Here is a 22,365-nt window from a genome sequence, read left to right as displayed (position 1 = left end):
TACAGGAACTGCCTTCAATGGCCAATGAGTGGGTTAAAGGGGGGTCTGCGGCATAAAGAGTACAACAATGTGCCATCCATCTGTCTCCACCTATGCTATCTAGCTTTTGGAGTCCCCATAAGAACACTATCGGAGACCAGTTTACAAAAGAAAACATTGTTTCTCGACTGCCAGGCATTGTGCAATCCCTCCCATTTCCCTTTTAGATATTTGGCATTCTATCGTAGAGTAGGTTTTTGTAATGGGTTCTCAATGAACGAAGCAGGAGTCTATCAATCCACAAGGGATACATAATTAGGGCTTGATAGTCTAAGGTAAAGCTAAGATGGGCAGTGTGTAAACATGAGTTGCATGTACTTATAGCTCTCCAGCATGGGTATCTTCATGAAAGGACTCCAAGTATGGTCCTGAGGAGCCCAAACCACACCAGGACTTTTGGGATAGCCCGGACTATGCATTTAGATTACATTTTTTCAAATACATTTTGTGGAGCTATCCTGAAATGTTGGAGTGCATTTGGCTCTTGAGTACTCGGCTTGGTGACACTTATATTAAAATATTTCTGCCTATGAGCTGGATCCTAGAACATATTTCAAAGGTGGAAATCCTTCTTTAAAACATAGTTAATAACATATAAAACAGTCAGTGTTTATTACATCGGAAATACCAAAGGGAGAATATTTAATCTGGATATTAACACTGTTGTCCAATTTGTATAAACTGAAGTAAAAAAGAAGAGAAGCATATTCAATTAATGTACTGAATACAAATAGTAGACCACTGTCCATTTGAGAAAATCAAAGCACTGCGAGATCCCCACATTTGCTTTGTAGGGTCAGGTAGCTTCCAAATCCTTATTGTTGTGATTTAATGAGGGGATATTATTATGATAATGATACTCATAATCGAGAAGGATTACAAGAAGGTCACTTTGTGTTCTCCCAGATGAAATTGTCAATGGTAATCATAAACATTAGAAAATTAATAGCAAGCTAAAACCTGGAAATATTTGGCAGGTATGACAGATCTGGCCAGCAACCAACATATCCTGGCAATTCCAGAATGCTGACATGGCAGACTGTACACACAATAATCTGAAAGAGGTAATCAGGTGGGTTCTGAATTTAGTTAAAGAAGCAATGGAGGCAAGCTTGCTCTACCTGAAAGTCTATCCTACAGACATAATATAGACAGTAGTGCACCATACAGGAGAGAGCAACTCTCCAAGTAGCTGCTTTACAAATGTCTGCAAATGGAATACCCTTAGAAGGACTGGTTGTGGCCACTCTCCCGCTAGTAGAATGTTCTCTGGCTCTACACGAAAGAAGTGTATCTGCTTTCTAATAGCAATAAATTATATGAGAAGCAATCCATCATGCAATGAACACTTTGAAAGCAGGAAGACCTGCATTACTGTGACCATCAATTGCCAATAACTATTCAGATTTTATCACATCTTTCTTTCTGGCCAAATAAAATGTTGGGACTCTGCATCTAAAGTGCATCTAAAATGTGCAAGGCTTAATATAGACAAGAAAACAAAAGAGGGAGAAATCTTTTACATAGAAATCTGAGATCCCCTCACATTTTCTTTGTTATATACTAGAAAATGTGTGTAAGAAAAAAATGCTTGTATTTTGTATTTAACTACTTTCCATGACTGATGCAAATCTATGTTGTTGTAGGGTGCGATTGTGGGGTGCTTATGAGTATTGATAGAACAATGTTTAGTTCTTAGCGAATGTAAGGTGCCCAAACTGTATATTAAATGGTGTGGGCTTCATTACATGTTTGCTGTAGATGTACATTTTTAGAGGTAATTCTGTATGAGACACTTTTTTGGAAGTAGCAGAATTACCGTCAATTTTACTGTACTGCTGAATTCTGTCTTCAGAGGTGAGGTAGATGATTTACCACCAGCATCTTGCTGGTGGTAAACCCTTCACTTTACGTCCAAATATTGTCTGTTTTTGGCAAAATTACTTCTCATGCTAAATCATCAAGTGTCCCTAAGTACTCCAAAATGGGTATCAATACCCCTCTACCACCACTCACAATCCAGCAGCAATAAATCTGCAGGCCGAGTGACGGTAACAGTCAATGAGTGTGACGCTAATTCTTCTGGAAGTACTTCCAAACTCAGAAGCTCTTTATCTTTAATCAAGGGAATCCCAAAAAGGAAGGAGGTGAGAGACATTCCTGTAGTTGTAACCAATAGATAAACTCGTATGTAATGTTGCTTCAAAATGAAAAAAAGGCATTTGGTAATACTTCCTGGCTTGTACACACATCCACCAGTTTCTTTAATCGCCATATTCAGAATCGCTTCCCTTTGAAGTGTCAAGATGTTCTTGTGATTAGAGGCTCAACATTTTTAATAATGTTCATACAAACTGGTGGTAGATTTAGCTGTCCATACTGCTGGACCACAGTGGCCAATATGTTAACTTGCTAAGTAGAGCAAAGGTTTGGGAGGAAGAAACTGCCTCCAATTTCTATCTGTAGAGCTAGTCTGTATGACAGCTTCATGTATGTATTTATGTGTGTATGTATATATCTATGCATGTATCTATGTATGGAATTTATAAAGCGTGAACCCTGCTGGGATAGCTGTACTTATGGCACTCAAATGTGGGGTTGCAGACTGGGTGAAGAGTAGCAGAGGGTGCTGAAATGAGTAATAGGAACAGGATATGGAAGGAGCTCTGGAGGAGCAGAAGAAGGGCGCAATGGAGCAATCAGTGATCAGAGAATGGTTCTTAAAATAATATCAGCTAGAGGTCCTTCAAGAAGTATGATGGATGGGCCAGTCTGATCTGCATTGTTACCCTGTTCCAGTGGCAGGGTACGCAGCAGGAAAAGGCCTGTTTCCTAGTTTTCCCTCTCATGCACTTCTTTCTTTCCAGACTGGTGTGTCTTCTTGTAGTGTGTTCTCTGGAGATGGTGCATTTCTTTTGTGGCAATATTGAAATTTGCAACTAGTCCATATACTACCACTGTCTTAGTCAAGAGGCTACTTTGAGTATCACTGCTGTCTTTGCTTTCACAATTGTGTGAGGTATTTAGACAATCAGAATGAAGGCATACAGCAAACCTGCTGACCAGGATTATCAAAAAGACATTCGCTAGTGGATCTGATTCTGGGAACCTGGCATGAAGTTTGGCCATTTTCTTGGATGAATGTGGTAAAGAGATCCATGCTTGGTTGACTGTGTTTTGTACGGTGCTCCACAAAGCCTTGTTGTGAAGACCCTGCTAATGTGTTTTCAGACAGCTTAATGTATGGCCCTTTATTTTCTGTAAAACATTAGGAGTACTATTTTGAGATTGATTTCTGTCACTAAATACCAATGCCAGGTCCGCGGTCAGTGCTTCGCTAGCAGAGATAATGTACTGTTTCCCTTTTTGCTTGTTAGGGAAGTACCTAATTATTGGATTATGTTGATAGTACCGACTTGTCCTGCATCGAAGGAAGCCAAATGTTGAGGGTCAGAAGCCAGCGCATTGATTTTATGTAATTTTTCATTCTCTGAACATTGAACTTGTATGCATAGTGCTCTCCACCCCTTGTTGGTATCAACAGTACTTGAAATTGAAATTGGATTCCTAACATCATGTTTTGATCCCCCATGAAAGTGATTCTGTTTTTCTTTCAGAGAGGGGTGTCTTGACCAACTATTTATCCATCCTTAACTTCTTCTGGACACTCTTCAAGGTGGCAGCACATATCAATATTCTTATGAGGCAAAGTAAAGGGAGGCATGACACCATCTGCCCCGGAAGAGGGGAAACATGCCTCATTACTCAATAAGGTGCAGTTATCATTGTGTGTATGATATGCACAATCAATAGGAATGCATAAAGGCTGCTGCAGATGTGAAGATTTCTGCAATGTTTAACAGCTGCAATGGGGCTATGGTCGATGGACTTGACCAACAGTAAATGTGGGCCAAAGTGCCACCAAATGTGCTGCCCAGTGGGACTTGTTGTCCGCTGCAAAACGACAGAAAATCTAATCATAGAGCACTCTCCTCAAGAGGATTTGGAATGCTGGAAGGAGAACCCTAGGAACCGACAGCATTACCTGCTGTCCCGATTTAAAACAGTATATCAAGACTGGTTGCCATTGTTGTGAATGGGTTGTTGCATTTTACTTACCAGTGTGATTGTAGGATAGGGACTCATTGAGACTCAGGGTTGTGCCATCGAGTGAGACATTCGTTATCCTCCTGATTTCCGTCTGCCAGGCATTGTGGCTGGTGGAAGTTATGACAATGTCATCTCCTACCTGATTATAAAGCAAAAGCATCCTGTTAACAGTGCGTACATGTTACCATGGTTTTATCAAACTGTGTGGCTTGGACAAAAGCGTCACAACTCATTGTTACATGATTGAGAGAAATTTGAAAGGTAGCCCTGTTTATTGATTTTTTCTTTTTTTAGTAAAATGGTGCATGCCGCTATCCGTGGCCACAGCACACTTCAGTGGATGTGGATATGAGAGCAATATGGTGCACTTGAGCATTTCAAGATGGTACAGCTTGAGTGGGAAGACGCTGAAGCCTTGATTTTGGAGAGTTCAACGATGAAGACTGATGTCTAAGGTACTCACCTGTTTGGTCGATTTTTTCACCACATTTCTTACCAAAATCGGCACCCCAAATAATTAGATGGTGGGTAGGGGTCATGTATGTAGAAGGTAGTGAGGGTTGGGGCCCAGGGTGCGTGAGGGGGTGGAGGGTGGGAGAGGTTCCCAGTGAAAAATGCGGGTACATAAATCATCTTTTTTACTTTTGGTCAAATAATGTTGGTGTTCTAAAATGGAACCAATGTTTAATAGGTCTGTCTTGGGTTGCTGCTTGGGGGCTGGAATGACAGCCCACTTATAGATGTATCTGTGACCAGGTATTGGGGTTAGACTAGTGCACCTCCTGGTCATAGACCTCTTGGAAGAGGTGGGTTTGCATGGGGCTGTGGGACTTTTAGATCACTACTTCAATCTCAATTTGAACTGGGGGATTCCAAATGCAGAGAGATCTTTCCAAGAATTTCTTATGTGGCGAGGAAGAAATGGAGAAAATTCAGTGCAGCCAACCTCAAAAGTCTGAAGGATTGCTAGGGCCAGAACACCTTGTTGAGGTATGATGCAGACATATTGGCAAAATGTGTTTTTTTATAGAAAAACTAAGTTTAAACACTGACTAATACATTGAAGCTAAACTGACTACATGTATTATTCCCAAATCTTTCAACTACGCATCTAAGGGTCCAGATGAATTATGGGTAATATGTTATATTGAAAATATTACTGTCAAGTGTGCACAAAAAAGCAATCAAGAGAAATAAACAGAGAGGAGCAGGGCAATAGTTGTCTGTTGGCAATTGCAATTGGGCCAACGGCTGTGAAAACCTACTCCTACTATGAAGATGTTTGTACGTTAGAAGCAATTCATCCAACATATCATCCATCAGCAGTGCACTGGAAAAGGGTGAGAGGTATAAAGCAGAGTGGATACGCTATGGGTACAAGCCATGACATTTGAAGAATGTGTATGTAATACAAAACAAACTGCATATATATAGACTGAATATATAATGTATATTTAATATAGACTGTACCTCCCATCCCACGGCGTCCATGAGTGATATAATGTCAGATCCTTTCAAAGCTGTGTGGGATATTTTGGATCGGTATTCTGTATGTTGAATTCCATGCAATTCCAGAGTTCCAAATACAGCTGAAAATCAGGATATTTAAACTCATGAATAATCAGACAAAGGGAGAGTTTAAAATACTCAGTATATCTTCCTCACCATTAGCATAACGCTCTTCTGTAATGTTGTGCATTGGAAAGCTGTGATAACAGATTTGAGTTCATAATTCAAAATGGGCCATATAGCACCAGGAATGTCCCCCCTTAGCCTGACTGCTCCAGGCACAGGGCTAAGATCACGGTGGGCGGTTGGGTGCAGTCCCTGACAGCACTCACATTCCAAGATACCAAGTTTCGAAGGCAGTGGAAGAGCCTGCCAATAGCAGGCTGCACAGTCCAGGTGCAACTCCAGTATAAGTGGAACTTTCGGCCTGCTTTTTCTAATGGGTGAAGGGCCCCTCTGAATCCTCTCCAAAAGGTCCTGCAGGGGGCTGACAATCTGTGTTATTCCCTCTGCTCATTTTCTGTAAGGGAAAATATGCGGGAAGCACAGTTTCCAGTGCAAGAATCTCTGCTGAGGCATTCAATACCATAGTAACTGTGGTAGGTCACTTGCTGGAAAAGCAATGTGTGTTGCCTAAAACCCCAAGTGCACCTTGCGTATGCAAGTCCCCATGTACAGAAATGGTGGCATTGATTCCAAACAATTCAGGGTGTTTGGCATATTTGTCTTCTCTAGTTCTCGATCCATGAGTATGTTTATAAATGTTTAGAATATCAATGCTAAATCATCAAAGGAATTAGATAAATACCTTTCAATAGTCCATTGATAACATCTATAATATTGGAAATAATGAGATAGACACAGCAAGTCATCTGAGAGGCACCTACGATAAAGACAACCATAATGCGTCTATGGGGCTACACATCCAGGGCATGCTCATAGAGCTCAGAAAATATTTTTTTAAGGCCCATTACTTTACAGATTATCCTAACTTTACTAAGCATTAATATGCCATAGCAACTTCCTCCAACATGGGATGCTGAACAACCCCTCGTTGCAGTTGTGAGTTCTATCAATTCATAGAGATGCAATAACATTGGCCCATCAATAGGTTCACCGAAGTCTGACTGTTTGCCAGTATCTGTGCCTCACATTGGCAACTGAAACCAGTGGTAATCACTACTGAATTAGAAAGTAGAAATTAACATACCCAACACCTTTGACCGCAACATCTGATCATTCTGCAATTTCACATTTTGAGAGGAGCGCTGTCCCCGCAGTATTATTTGCAGACATCCTCTGAAGGGTTCATCCTCTGTGCCACCTATGAGCTGACCCCCGGACTGTCAAAAGATGCAAACCATGAAACATTTAATTGTCAGATAAAATATGGACTGGTTTGTTATTGCATTGGAAAAGACATACACAATGATTAGATATTCAGCACTTGCGTTACTTGTTTTTCCGCAGACGTTTGCTCATTATTTAGTAGGAGTATCTTATATGTCCCTAGAATGTCATGCAATTTGCTATATATGTTTGGACCATATGCTTATATAGATTTGTGCCCATTAGATTTAAAAGAAAACTGTTTAATATTTTATAATTGATAGAGCCACTCAACTTATGTCCACATAATACTTCAGAGAAAAGGTGTTCGAATTTAAGATCGAAGACTTAAACATTGTCCTTATTCAAAGAAGATACCTGGGTATCGAGACAGTGTGTGGGTGAAACCGTGCATGGGACACAAGCAGGTGTGATTTCATCAATGGCATATCTAACCAAGCACTTGCAACTGGGAAACGCAGAAACATTTAGTTACATTATTTCATATGAAATATACTTGCAACCCTTGGGCTACCTTTTGTTAATGGTAAACTACCAGTAGCTTCCAACATAGTTCTGTCCAATCTGGCAGACGGTTCAGCCAAGGAATCAATGGGATCTGAGTCGAGGTGAATGAGAACAATGCAATGAATGATGGGAGTGAGTGAGAGAAGGGGTGCATTGTGGGAATATAGTTAGCCAGGAAGATATATAGTAGGGATGTATGTAGTGAAGCATGTATAGAGGCAGTGAGGATCAGAAGAACTATTTTAAAAAACAATATTTGGAAAATAAAACCACCTGAGAGCATGTGAGTGGTGTGTAATCTGCAGTTTCATCTGCTCTGTGGGCTATTATCACTTTAAAGTGCACTGCTGCAGAAAAATAACACTTCTGTGTATTTGTCACTATAAAAAGTGAACTAGTGAGCGTCAATGTGCAAATCCTCCTCAAAAGAATCATATATTGAAAGATATATCTATTTTACATATCAAAATATTTTTATTGTGGAAAAGGAAAAAGAGAGAAAAATACTTCGCAGTTTGAACCCATCTACTGAAATAGCTGAATGTGTCCTGTTTGTCTTGCTTTATTCTAATTTAGATGCCCACCAGACAATTTGAATCAGTTAATCATTGTTTTCGTTTACTCATTCCTCTGAATCATTTTTCGTCAATTGTAACCATCAACAAACATCCTAAAAGTTATTTTTTACACAGTTAATCCTTATTTTGACTCTTCTTGTACTTTATCAATCAGTTTAAATCAGTTAGTTCTGTTTTCAATTTTCATTCATCCAAATCTTTGTTCGTCAATTATGACCATCATCACATATCCCAAAAATTAATTAGTTTTTTATCTTCTGAAAACTTTATTTCGGCACAAAGTACCATAAAAAGCAACATCAATTACAAAAACAAATGTAACACATTGCATACATCGAAATAAGTACACTGAGCACTATACATAAAACCTAAAAAAATACATTTGTTCAAAAGCCCTGAGCAGCAAACTGTGCAAAATGTGCTTTCCATACTTAATAACATCTATAAAACCTAAATCATATATACAAATACAAGGACCATTCTCCTTAAATACATGGGTGTCACAAAGCAGCTGTTTTCTCCTACACTGAACCAGCAAGCCCTACAGGGAAAGACAATCCATTAACAATATTCATAGTGGAAATCATGTCAGACAGACCTCTAAACCTAAAATATTTGGATTTAACAATATAAACCTTTGGTATAGGAGCTATGCAAAATGTTCTCAAATTCCAAGCTTCCTTTAAAAATGCGAGCAGAGCTCATGTCACATAAGGGGCATCTGATTTTAAGAGCAATAGGAATGCAAGCTTACATTGTGAAAATTAATTTGTTGTGTGAGATTGGCATAGTGCAAAGAGGTAGACACAGACGCAAGGAATCAGTCTCTAAAACCTTTATTCATAAAGAAGGAGTTGGGATAACTCCTAATATGGGAGTATGTCAACCATAAAAGAAAAAGAATAACAGCCCAAAGTTTGTCAGTCAAAAACAAAAGGATGTCTGCGTCTACCCTAAGCTGGCTCTCAATTCTAGAATTATACTATGTAGGGGTTTGGACACCATATAAAAGGGTGTAGCAAAGTAATGTCAGGATAGCACTGCAGTAACTCTGCAGCTTTCTTCTCCAGTGTCCTTTCAACGATATTGGAGCTGTTTCACAGTTCCCTTCACAAGCTTGAACTGCTCGGGATCACCAGAGTTCCATAGACTTAAATGACTCTCATAACTTTCTTTCAGGCTTCTCGAGGCTTTCCTGTTCCACAGATTCAGCAGCCGTCTTGGTTTCACAGTTCCAATACTCTTCATATGCTTTTGGCTTTCAATTACTGTTTCACAAGTTTCCCAATGTTCAATTTAAAGGCTTTAACTCAAGATTCTTTCACTCTTGATTCTCACTCTTGATTCAACAAGTGTTCCATTCCCCAACAATGCCACAACTTATCACAGTTCAACAAATGTTTGTATCAGAGTCTATTGAATGCGCAGAGTTTACATTGCTCTATGCGGGTCCGCCCTGACACCTTGGCTCTCATGAGATCGTGCCCCAGGCACTCTGTCTCTAAAGTTCCTCTAATGCAACAATTCTTCATATACGAGACTTTTGAATGCGCATATATAACTTTCCTCTATGCGTGACCACTCCAACACCTTTGTTCCCTTGGGATTGTGCCCCTGGCACTCTTTCACATTTCATCAAAGTTTACAAACAGGATCGTGCCCTAGGAACTCTTTAGCTTCTGGTGGTAAATCATCCCCTTTAAGGTCAAACTCGAAATTCGGAAGTGCTGTAAAAACAGCTGGATTTCCGTGTAGTGTGGAGATTGCATTGCCATATGCAATAAAAGCCATGGAATGTTGGCTAGTGGTGATTCCCTGGGTTTCCTCAGGGTTCCATGAATGACAGTCATTCAGGATGGGAGACACAACTGAGAGGAGGATGTTCCATATGCTCTCACTCTTCTTAAAACCTATACCCTGAAACATAAATAAAGTACTTCTTCATTTTGTACTTGCTGGCTCCTGTCTCATACTTGCATCCTGTGTCTTCCTCCTGGAGCTGCACACTACAAATTGGCAATGAGGTGGCTGATCCAATGGCGAAATGCAGAGCCAGTGATGAAATTCGGTGCAGATGATGATATGCTGAGTCTCTCTGGATGCTGTTGGTCCACGTGGTAGAAGATAGTTGCAGCCCCTCTTTGATCGAAGTCTGGGAGGATCAATTGTGAGGGTTTGCTGTTGTCCCTAATTAAGGTATACTGTGTGGGGTACAGCAATGATGAAAATGTAAGCCCCAGCATGTCTTGGCCTTGGTGCACGGCCGAAATGCTGTTGTGCGGGCTGAAATGGTGTCTCCTGGGACGTGTGGTACCTTATCTGGGGGTGCTAGGAACATGTTTCCCCTTCCTTATTGATGGAACCATAGGGTGGGGCGTGTTGGTCTCCCGTTTTGAGGCAGGTAATATAGAGAAAGACAATGCCCATGGAAGGAGAAATTATTTTTTACATTGCGCCATCGTCGTGCTCCAAATGTTCCATGGAGACCGTTGAGGCCTAGGGCCTGATTCAGAGCTTGTGCTTTTTATAGTGTTTGAAAGCCGACATTCTCCCCTCAAGTTTCCAGCACCATCATTCTGAGATGGGTTGAAATATTGGAGGGGAAATGTCATGCTTTCCAGCAGAAAAAGCTGCTAAAATCACACATTGTGGGGGATATATGTGCTCCAGTGGCATTGCAAGCATTTCCCAAAAGACTGACACTTTTATAATTCAAGGAAGTTTTCATAAACTTTCATCAAACTAGAAAAAAGAGGCTGCAGTCTGAGAAATGCAATGTTTAAAATGGGTAAAAGTGTACTGTGTTGTTTAATGGCACCTCCTAGGGTACAGTTAACGAAAGCCACTTTAGGCTGGGGCAGCAACGGTATTCTGGCCTCTGAATACAGTCATTGCCAGCCCCTTACATGTGAGGTGGTTGGGAAGGCTGTTGTCATGCCGTAAATCATGGTTTTGCTTGAGTGGCGGCCTTCATTTATTGCCGCCACTTCCGTATTACTTCAGAATACATTGTATGGCCCCTAGCGGGTCGTGTGCACGATGAGCACCCCTGGCCCCACAGATGACACACGGCACCTTGCTCTCTATCGGGGCTTCGTACATGCTCTGAGGCACCACGGGACACGCCCTATTTTTTATCTTCCACACGCGCCGGATTTAAGCCACTCTGCTGTGTGTGTTTCTTAAAGGAACACCACACTCCTCCTTTTTCATAACGAAACAAATAACGATTTATGTAACCACATAAACACTTGGTAATTAAACACACAAACAGCCAACTAAGTTATTCAGTCATTTAAAATTGCGGTCAGTGTTCGGCTCATGTGTCCAGCATATAACCCTCCAGGTGAGCAGGTCTCCTCCTACCTGCATGTTGCGGAAACCGCTGGCCTCATTCCCAGCCAGCCTCTCCTCACCTGTATCCTGTTGGTCCAGGGGATTCAGAGAATAATCAGTCCCACCACATTCATCAGACTCTTCTGCAGGCCTCCTTCCAGTTGACACTCCTGGCTGGTCGTTCCCCAGGATTCTCTTAAAGAAGCTTGCATATCTCGTGACTGTTGCTGTCCCATCGGAGGCAGTTACCATGGATCCCTTTACAGCTATGACGTCCAGGGGTTTGGGTTCATATGGCAAGGACAGTTTCCCTTGTGGATGACCGTTTCTCAAAATCACTTTGGCCCTCATTACGACCCTGGCGGAGTGGGATTACGCCAGCGGTAATCGTGGCGGACCCGTCCGCCTTACTACGAGTTCCCGTAGCGCCATGGAGCCTTTTTCCGCCTGGTTTTTCCGGGCGGAGAAATCCATGGCGCTACGGGACCTTGATGTTAATTACGCCACCGTAATTTACGGTGGCGTAATTAACGCCTTCCCCACTCCCATTATACCCTATGGGGCAAAAATGGGAATGGGGAAGGGTAAAATGGGGATTGGGGATTTACCGCTCCGCCAAGGTCGGCATGGGGCGGAAAATCCGCCAACCCCCATGGCGGTATCGGCAGCTTTCCGCCATGCTCCATGGTGCATATTGCACCATGATCTCCGCCAGGGTCGTAATGAGGGCCTTTGTCTCCTGGCACTAGTGTATTTGGTCTGAGTCCTCTTCTCACATCCTCACTCTCATTCCTGGATCTCAGTCCCCTGTGTCTGGCAGAAGACCTCTCGGACATTGCTTGAACAAGTCCTCTGCCGGCGCCACCCCTGTGGAACAGTGGGTGTCGCCCGATAGTCCTTCAGAAACCTGTAGAGGGCCCTCCTGAGACAATGGGCCTCATTATTAAGGGCTTGGCTGCCTCCAAACTAGTAATGAGCACATTTACCAGTGCCGTTAACCCCTTACCGCCCACCTCGTAATGAGGCGTAATGTCCTTGGCCATGGGTGATGCGGAACAACTTGCTAAAGGACCTCATGAAGCTTTCTGCCTTCCTGTTTGCCCTTGGCCAGACTGGTGTGACCTTCTGATGGTGTATTCCAGGGGTCCCCAACCTTTTGTGCACAATGAGCAAAATGTGCATATCAAATGAAATGGTGAGCAACTTCCATTCTTCGACAGAACATATCGACGCTCAGTTGGTGCTCAGTTGGCACAGAAGTGATTACAACACAAATGAAATTGTAATAAACTTAAGACTGTTAACAGAACATTTTAATTTGCATACTTAAGTTATCTAGACGACATAAAGGATATTTACAATACCTTTAACTTCATTTAACATTAAGTGGTTGTTTACTGGAAATGTTGAGTAAATTGAGTGGTCAGTAGTACATTTAAAAACAAAAAAACTTTATTTAAAAGACAGTCGTACAGCAAGCAGCGCATTGCTGCACATTTGGCAATACAGAGTATTCACACTGGGCACCATGACAGAATATCTAATTACACCCTCGATCAGTTCGACACAATCACATAATGTTAAAGTACATAATCTCGTGGGCTGCTCATTTTGGGGCATTCTCATGCCCCCACCCCTGTCGCCTCAAAGGAGTCAAACATTTTTAGAACTCTGGGACCAGGCCAGTTGTTCAAAAATATAGTAGGACTAAATAAGCATTACATGGGCCTTCATGGTCTCGAGCACATTTTTTTAAAGAACTGTACTGCAAATTTATTGACAGTCAAATTGATCACAAATTGAGCACTGATTTTCAGGTATATTTTGGGGTTCTGCCCAGGGATTTTCCAGGTGCATACAAGATGAGTAATATTGTGCCTCAGTCATTGATTACTGTGTTGTAGACAGTTTTTTCAGGAATGTCATGACATTTAGCATTTCTGATTGAACAGAAAGGATCACTATCTTCTTGAGTTCATTTTCAAATGGCCAGTGGTAGGCACCACAAAGAAGATGCCCGACAGCCAGAGGGACTGGTTGGCAATGCCTAAGCTCAACAAGGAGGTATTGGAAAGAATTACTAATTTACAAGAAATTTAAATATTTTCTTTACATTGTTTAACATTTCAGAAGCCACAAAAGAATGTGTCATTGAGTCTTTGGTTGAAACTATCCGGGACCGAGCTATTGCCAAACGGCATCCCCAGTTCAGGAGTTCCAGGTTATAGAAAGGGATGCCACATGGTTTGAGGTAGACTGTAGAATTGCGAAAAGAAAATTGAACCAGCATTTAATGAGTGGTGTGGAGCTGGTCAGGGTTATAGTTTCAAAGACCAAAAAAAGAATGCATTGAGCAACAATGGGAGCTTTTAGAGGGCCGTGTTTTCAAATGACAACAAATTGTTTATGTTTAATGCATTTGTCGAGACCACCAGCCCCCCACGGTCTTAAGGCCAATTTCCTTACTGAACATTCCCAGTAAGATACTCTTGAAACGCTTGGACTGGACGAGTGGGCTCAAAGTAACAATATTTTGAGGCCCTCCCAAGCGAATTTCAGCAGAGGGCTTAGTACAGTGGACCACTGCTTCACTCTGAGCACTATCATGGAGAAATACAGTAAGGTTCACCTCGTCAGCTTCCCTGCCCTGGGGGTATCTTGATAGATAGTCGGCTGCATTGTTCACACTGGGTCGGTATACTAACGACACTGTGTGTTCTAGTAGAGCCAGCATCCACCACTCAAACCTTGCCAGAGGCTTGGACGACGACCATGCCATGATGGGGAGCAGGGGTTTGCGTTCTGTCACAACTGTCACGGGCCTTCCCAGTACATACAGGCGAAAATGCTTGCACCCCCAAAGTACTGTAAGAGCTTTGCACTCAATCTGCAAATATATTTGCTCCGTATACAAGAGGGCACAGCAAAAGCAATAGGTCTCCCTTTGACCTTGCGAATCCCTATTCATTTACCTAACAGCAAACCCAAAAACAAATCTCAAATGTGTTCTGGTATACAAACCACCAACATACGATCTAACCTTCATCGACACATTCACTGAAGCCATCACCAGCCTAGCCTCCTGATCCCTGCAAAGTCCAGGACATCATGGACGCCAGACCCCCAGAGACAGTAACTGAGATTTGCAGTTTCCTGGTGATGGTAACGTACTGCGGGCGAGTTATAAGGAATCTGGCCACACGATCCGAGCCATTGAGGAACCTCACGAGAAAAGATACCACCTAGCAGTGGGGCCCTCTTGAGCAAGCAGCATTTGATGACATAAAGATGGCCCTCACAGCTGAAGACACAGTGGCATTCTCTGATCCATCCTTCCGCTCGTAAATAGTGGTTGATGCAAGTCTGATTGGCCTCCAACAGCAGAAATCACCACAAATACAGAAGATACCCCTAAAAACACTCCAGCAGACAGTATAAACACGAGAAGAGAAAAATCCCTATATCTGACACTGTAACTTCCAACTTGCTCACCACCTTGACACATCAACACCAGCGACATGCCCAGACATGCCAAGAACTGAGTAGAACGCCAAAAAAAGAGAAGAGAAGACCAAAGAAAAGAAAGGAACAAAACCAACTTCCTCACCCCTATATCACAAAAACACATGGACAGCGGCAGCAACCGCATCAAAACACTGAAGACGAAGAATCAGAAGAATATATCAACCCAACAATCAATCTAACAGATCGCTTCAGCAAGGAAGTAGACTACATGGACCACTGACCAATTTCTAACAACATCACAGAAGAACTACAACAGAACAACTGCAAGAGAAAATGAAAAATAAATAAATCCAACTGTGTAACCAAGATTCATTGCAACCTAATCAATGCTAGATCAATGTCAAAACATGCCACAGAAATCTTCATCCTCCTGTCCGACAGGGGTATCGACATCTTTTTCATAACCGAAATTTGGCTAGATGACAACTACAAAATCACACTGCATAACTGCATCCCTGATAACTTCAAGTGGTCACAACCAAACAGGAAAAACTAAAGAGGAGGAGGACCAGCGGTAGCCTACAAGGAACACCTGAAAATCAAAATGGATGAACCATTAAACATCAAAAACTGTGAATTCCTAATCATTCACCTAACAGCAAACCCAAAACAAATCTCAAATGTGTTCTGGTCTACAGACCACCAACATACGATGCAACCTTCATCGACACATTCACCGAAGCCATCACCAACCTAGCCATCAAGCAATAACACCTGATAATCCTAGGAGACTTCAACACTGGTTTGATGAAGAATCAGCTAACTCACAAAAATCACTAGTTAAACAACTGAAGACAATGAAACACCATCAGCTAGTCAAAGGAGCAACCCACAAAGCGGGACATACGCTAGATGCAATCTTCGCCAGCAAAAACCTCATCACCATGGCGCCACCACTACAGATCCTCTGAAGCGATCACCTCATCACCCCCTTCGTAATCATGCTGCCCACTATGACAGACAAAACAACCCGACAAACTGCTGACTACCATGAAAAGAAATTGCTGTGCCATCAAAGCCAGCAACTTGGCAGAACAACTAGAAGTCAACAAACCACCAACAACGACCCTGGACGGAACTGACTCGACAGCAAAACAAAATTACTTCATAACTGGATCATCGCCACTATCGACGAAATCTCCAAGGAAAAACCATTCACCCCATCGTGCAAAAGAGCTACAGCTAAATGGTTGATCCCACTACTCAACGCCATGAAAGGAACAAGTTACTTACCTGTAACTGTTGTTCTCCAGCATGGGTCTGGCATGGATTCACATGCTCATGAATATTCCCCATCGTCAGGCTGGGAATCCTCAGTAAAGAAAAAATCAGTATCAGTTTCGTTTCTGATCTGTCTTTCGTAGTAGTAACCAATCACTGATCTCTGCGTCATACTGACCACAGCCAATGACTGCCCTCTACCTAAGCCCCGCCTCTGGCAGCCATCTTCAGATTTGGTAGCACGTGAAGAGGCAGTATGACCAAGTGAAGAGCCGCAGAGGGGTAGGCGGGAGGGTTCGCATGTGACTCCGTGCCAGACCCATGCTGGAGAACAACAGTTACAGGTAAGTAACTTGTTCCTTCTCCAGCATGGGGTCTGGCATGGATTCACATGCTCATGAATATAAGAATAAATAGCAGTACACACATGCACAACCACGGGGGTGGCAAAAGGCTCAACATTAAGCAATACAAAAAACTCAACATTAAGTATCTCTTACCTCCTCACCAGGCTCACCTTAAGCGAACAGGTTGCGCAGCACTGCTTGGCCGACCCTGGATTCCTCCCTGGAATCCCGATCGACGCAGTAGAATCTCGTGAAGGTGTGCATCGACCTCCACGTAGCAGCCCTGCAGATGTCCAGCAGGGGCACACCAGATAAGAACGCCGTAGTAGCAGCGATCGCTCTGGTCGAATGGGCTCTCGGACGGCCTGGCAGCAGTCGGTTAGCCAACCGGTGGCAGTGCATGATGCAGCCGGAGAGCCATCTGGAAATAGAAGACTTCGAGAGAGCCTTCCCTTCATTCACAGGTCCAAAGTTCACGAACAGCTGTGATGTCCTCCGGAAACTCTTTGTGCGGTCCACGTAGAACTTCAGCGCTCTAGCCACATCCAGCGAGTGCAAAGTCCTCTCCGCCAGCGACAAAGGAGACGGGAAGAAAACAGGTAACACCAAGGGCTCGTTAAGATGGAAGTCCGACGGCACCTTGGGCATAAAGGAGGGGTGCGTCCTAAGCACCACCCTCGAGGCATGGAAAGTCAAGTACGGTGCTTTGCAGGATAGGGCCTGGATCTCTCCCACTCGTTGTGCAGAGGTAATGGCCACCAGGAATGCAGTCTTCCATGACACAAACTTCATCGGTGCAGAGTGCATCGGCTCGAATGGGGGCCCCATGAGCCTGGTCAGCACCACGTTAAGTTCGCACGTCGGGGCCGGGGCCTTCACCGGCGGGAACGACCGGAACAGTCCTTTCCTAAACTCTTTTACCAGTCGATGGGACCACAGGGATGTCCGTCCTGTGGTTCTGGTATATCTGGAGATCGCCGCCAGATGAATCTTAATGGAGGCATGGGCTAGCCCAGCCTTTGTCAGCGATAGCAGGTACGGCAGCACTTGAGGGGCCGTAATCCGTAGGGGGTTGATCTTCTGTGCTCGGCACCAGATAGAGAACCTCTTCCACTTATGACCGTAGCATTTGAGAGTCGAGGACGCTCTGGCCTTAGCAAGAACCTCTCCGCAATCGGCCGGTATATCGTAGCCTCCAAACTCTAGCGCTGCAGGAGCCAAGCCTGCAGGTTCAGCGACGCCGGGTCACGGTGGAAGATGGCGCCTCCTTCTCTGGAGAGAAGGTCCGCGTCCGCCGACAGCTTGATGGGAGGGGACGTTGACAAGTCCAGAAGGTCCGGGAACCAGATCTGCCTCGGTCATGCCGGTGCGACGAGGATCATCCTGCACCGGGACCTCTTGAGCTGGCTGATGAGTCGAAGCAGCAACGGAGGGAACGCATACAGGTATAGGCCATCCCAGGGGAACGAGAACGCATCTCCCATGCTTCTCGGCTGGGGAAACCTGCTGGCGAACCTCTTGCACTTCGAGTTCGTCGCTGTTGCGAACAGGTCGAACTGGTCGATCTGGGGTTTGCCCCATCGTCGGAAGAGTTGATCCACCTGATCCTGGCGCAGTTCCCACTCGGCAATGGTGTTGCTTTCTCCTGCCAGGTGGAAGGGAACCAGGAACATCCCCTGGGCGACCGCCCAGTACCACAGATCCTGTGCCTCCTTGGATAGGGCTGGGGATCTGGTGCCTCCCTGCTTCCGTATGTAAAACATTGTCGTGGTGTTGTCCGTGAAGATCCGCACCACCTTGCCCTTGAGCGATGGGAGGAACGATTTGAGAGCCCAGAACACGGCTCGGAGTTCCAGGACGTTGATGTGCAGGAGCCTCTCCTCCGGGAGCCAGAGGCCCCTTGCGTGGAGATCTCCGGTGTGGGCGTCCCAACCTTCCAGGGAGGCGTCCGTCGTCACCGTCTCCTGGTACGCCGCGTCTGAAAGTCCTTGCCCACCGTGAGGTGCGCTCGAACGCCCCACCACTGAATCGCCCGCCAGAAAAACCTCGTTGAGGGGGACTCTGTCTTTGAAGGTGCCCGTCGCCTGCATCCAACGGGCGTCGAGAAATTCTTGAAGAGGGCACATCCGTAGTCTGCATAGGCGCACCAGGTAGATGCAAGAGGACATCATCCTCAGGAGGGACTTGATGGACCTCACCTTGGCCACGTCCGTGGCTAGCAGGCACTGCACTTTGCCTAGAATGGTCTTTGTCCGTTCCTCCGACGGGGCCGCCAGGCACCTCACTGTATCGAGCTTCGCTCCCAGAAACAGGGCCACCTGCGACGGCACCAGGTGGGACTTTGGGTAGTTTATAGCGAATCCCAGGTCTGTGAGTAGCTGGACGGTCCTCGCACTGTGTTCGACGGCGAGTTCCCTCGTCCTTGAGCGGATAAGCCAGTCGTCCAGGTAGGGGTAGACGTGAATCCCCTGCAGGTGCAGCCACGCCGTCACTGGTGCTAGGCACTTGGTAAAGACCCTGGGGGCCGACTTCAATCCGAACAGCAATGCTCTGAATTGGTAGTGGCGTCCCTGGACGACTAACCTGAGGAACTTTCGGTGACTTTTGAGGATGGGAACGTGGATGTATGCATCCTCCAGGTCCAACGACGATAGAAAGTCGCCTTCCTCCAGCTGTCCCAGTACGTGCTCGAGGGTGACCATCCTGAACTTCTGTGATCTGATGTATTTGTTCAAATGACGAAGGTCCAGGATGGGGCGCCAGCCGCCCGTCTTCTTCCTGATGAGGAAGTACCTTGAGAACACCCCGGAGCCCCGGAGCCTCTTTGGGACAAGCTCGATGGCGCCTATCCTGAGCATCGTCTGTACTTCCAACAGCAGTTGCGGGATGTGATTTTCCTTCCTGGCCACAGGTGGAACGTGAGGGCACTTCTTCACGAATTCGATAGAGTGTCCTCTTGCCAGGGTATGCAGCACCCAACGGTCGGTGGAGATGGACATCCACACGCCGACGAAATTCGTCAGCCAGCCTCCCACCAGGGTGCTTCGGTGGGGGCCCGAGACCACGGCTGGTTCAGTCCTGCTTGGAGGTGGTGGCCTTGCCGCCCTGGCCACCTTGCGGACGGCGGAGAGGTACTCCCTGCTTGCCGCGACCGCTGTAGGCCTCCTGAGACGAGGAGCGTGCCGCCTGGCGGTAGGACGACGAGCCACCACTGGATCCCTTGGAAGCACCCTGTCTGCCTCCGGAGCTCCGAAAGGGCCGTCGTTGCTGAAGGGCTCCTAGGGCGCGGGCCGTCTCCGTGTCCGTTTTAATGGCTTGGAGGGATTCGTCCACCGCCTTCCCGAACAAGTTGCTACCGTCGAACGGCATGTCCAACACCCTGGTCTGGACGTCCTGACGGAAGTCGGTCGCCCGGAGCCAACCCCGTCGTCGTAGGCAAACACCGTTGCCCAGCTGGCGGAACCCAGTATCGGCAATATCGGTTGCCACCGTTATGGCGTGGTCCGACGCCACCTCGCCCTCTTGCAGTATTTCCAGGGCCTCGGACCTCTTGTCGTCCGGCAGGAAGTCCAATATGGGGGCCAGCTTAAACCAGAGCTCCCTGTCGTAACGGGCCACGATCGCCAGGGCGTTGGCCGATTTGATCGTCGTCGCCGCCGACGAAATGACCCGCCGCCCCATGGCGTCCAACTTCTTTCCCTCGCCGTCCGGCGGGGAATTCGACGTCGAGGCTCCTGACCCCGCCGCTTTCTACTTCGCCGCTGCCGAGACGACCGAGTCTGGCGTTGGCTGGGCCCTGAGGCACAGGGGAGCGGTTTCGGGGACCCGGTACTTCTTCTCGTACCGGTCCCATTTGGCTGGTGCCGTGGAGGGCTTTCTGAGAACCGACAGGCCCTCCTCCCAGATGTCATCGATTAGAGGCACCGCAATGACAGTCTTCCTCTTGGCCTCCCGGCGCTGATAGAGGAAACCTTCCCTTTTCTGCTCCTCCGGGCAGAGCTGGAACAATTTAGACGCCCTGGCGATCATGGCGTGCAATGAGCCACGCTCTTCGGGCGGCGAGGCCCGTGCGATGGGAGACCCGTTCCGTCGTCGTCGCCGTCGCCCTCAGAACCCGTTGTCGAGCCCAACGCACCATCATCTCCCCACTCATGGGAGGATGAGGAGGGAACTGTAGGCCTTACGGGGGCGAGCGGAGGAGAGGGTTGGGTCATCCGTCGTTTGTTCTGAGGACTTCCCGACGGGCCAGGTTGCGGGTCCTCCGGCCTGGGCCGTGGGAATCTCGTCCTTATCTCAGAGCATAAGGACTGGATGGCAGACAAAATGGCCGCTGAGCCATCCTGAGGCCTAGGTTCCGGCAGCGCCGGAAGGGAAGGCTGCTCTTCCTCGCCATCGTTGTCTTCCTCGGTTATCTCCCGAGGATTTTCCTTACAGGATCGAACCTTCTCGAATTGGACTTCGAGGTTCCTCACGGCCTCGGTCAGTTCCTACTCCGAGGCTGACTCCGAGCTCGAGGAGGCTACCGTGCCCCCCCTCGCTTCTTCCATCATGGTGGCCACGACGATGGGCTGAAAAGAGGATTCCCTCCTTGGCGGCAGGGAAACACTAGTCCCGGAGGCAGTCTCCGTTGGCGGGGTCTCTGCCGGCTTGGCCAGAGTCGCCGCGATCGCCTCGATAGAGGCCTTTGCCTGCTGGGAAGGGCCTTCACCACCTTAGGTGCGTCCCGGGCCTTCTCCTTCGGGGGAGGGGCGACGCCTCGCTCCCCCTCTTCCGAGATCAGACGGGGCTTCTCCCAAAGCTTACCCGGGGTCTCGGACTTCCTCTTCCCCGAACCGGAGCGCTGGCTCGTGGTTGACGGTGCCGGGGAAGGTGCGCCCTGCCTGGCGACCGAAGAGCCCCACCTTTCGGCGCTCCCGGAGCCAGCGGACTCGCAGTGCTTGGCCTGGTGTTGGGCCCCCATCGCCGGGGCGCCCGCACAGGACTTAGGAGCCCGCTCCGACCCTTTCTTCTTCTTCTCACCCGTTGAGCCCTTCTCCAACCAGCTGGCGAGACGGGGTCGACGGTCCCTCATGGTCCGCTCCGACAAGTTCTTGCAGAACTGGCAGTCCTTCTCTAAATGAGTCTTGTCCCCATGAAGACAGTAGAGGCATCGCAAATGTTCGTCTTCCTTAAACACATTCTGCAGCCCGCATCCAGGGCAGCTGCGAAACAGCTTGGGTCCGGGCGACGAACTCGCATGCTGGGCCATCTCGAAGTAGGCCGCGAATCTTCTGGAATCCTCCAAGAAGTTGATTCGACGTAGGAAAATCCCGCAACGGGTAGCCGTTAACGGGATTAGAAACGGTGGAGCTTGAGGCTCGATTAACCGAAAAAATGTGAAAATTCACCTGAAAAAGCGCGAAACACGCAGTAAATGCTCGAGCTAAGCACGAGGACTCCCAACACTTGAACGTGCGGTAAAAATCTGAAGATGGCTGCCAGAGGCGGGGCTTAGGTAGAGGGCAGTCATTGGCTGTGGTCAGTATGACGCAGAGATCAGAGATTGGTTACTACTACAAAAGACAGATCAGAAACGAAACTGATACTGATTTTTTCTTTACCGAGGATTACCAGCCTGACGACGGCGAATATTCATGTGCATGTGAATCCATGCCAGACCCCATGCTGGAGAAAGAAAGAACCGGAAACTTGATCTAGAATGGTGAAAAAATAACAACCAGGCGAAAAAATTGCAGCTCCAACGATAAATCCATAAGGCAAAAAATAAATACTATGACAACAGATTCACCAAAGCCGCCAACACCCAAAAAGAGCTATTTAAAATCATAAGCGAAATGAGAAAC

At 46.4% G+C, this 22,365-nt stretch overlaps 1 protein-coding gene across 1 annotated transcript in view; it reads right to left on the bottom strand.

Annotated features, from left to right (window-relative positions):
• Positions 1-22,365, bottom strand: part of LOC138498459 (fibrocystin-L-like) — a 1,772,245-nt gene that overhangs the window by 5,783 nt on the left and 1,744,097 nt on the right. The window contains exons 47-49 of the mRNA XM_069622209.1: positions 6,869-7,001; positions 5,620-5,738; positions 4,159-4,288 (exon numbers count right to left, since the gene is read on the bottom strand). Of these exons, the coding sequence (XP_069478310.1) occupies positions 4,159-4,288; positions 5,620-5,738; positions 6,869-7,001 (382 nt within the window). The remainder of the gene's footprint in view (positions 1-4,158; positions 4,289-5,619; positions 5,739-6,868; positions 7,002-22,365) is intronic.

This window comes from Ambystoma mexicanum, chromosome 5q (assembly GCF_040938575.1).
Source record: "Ambystoma mexicanum isolate Mex_15411 chromosome 5q, UKY_AmexF1_1, whole genome shotgun sequence".
Classification (NCBI taxonomy): domain Eukaryota; kingdom Metazoa; phylum Chordata; class Amphibia; order Caudata; family Ambystomatidae; genus Ambystoma; species Ambystoma mexicanum.
This window is presented reverse-complemented; position numbering and strand designations above follow the sequence as displayed.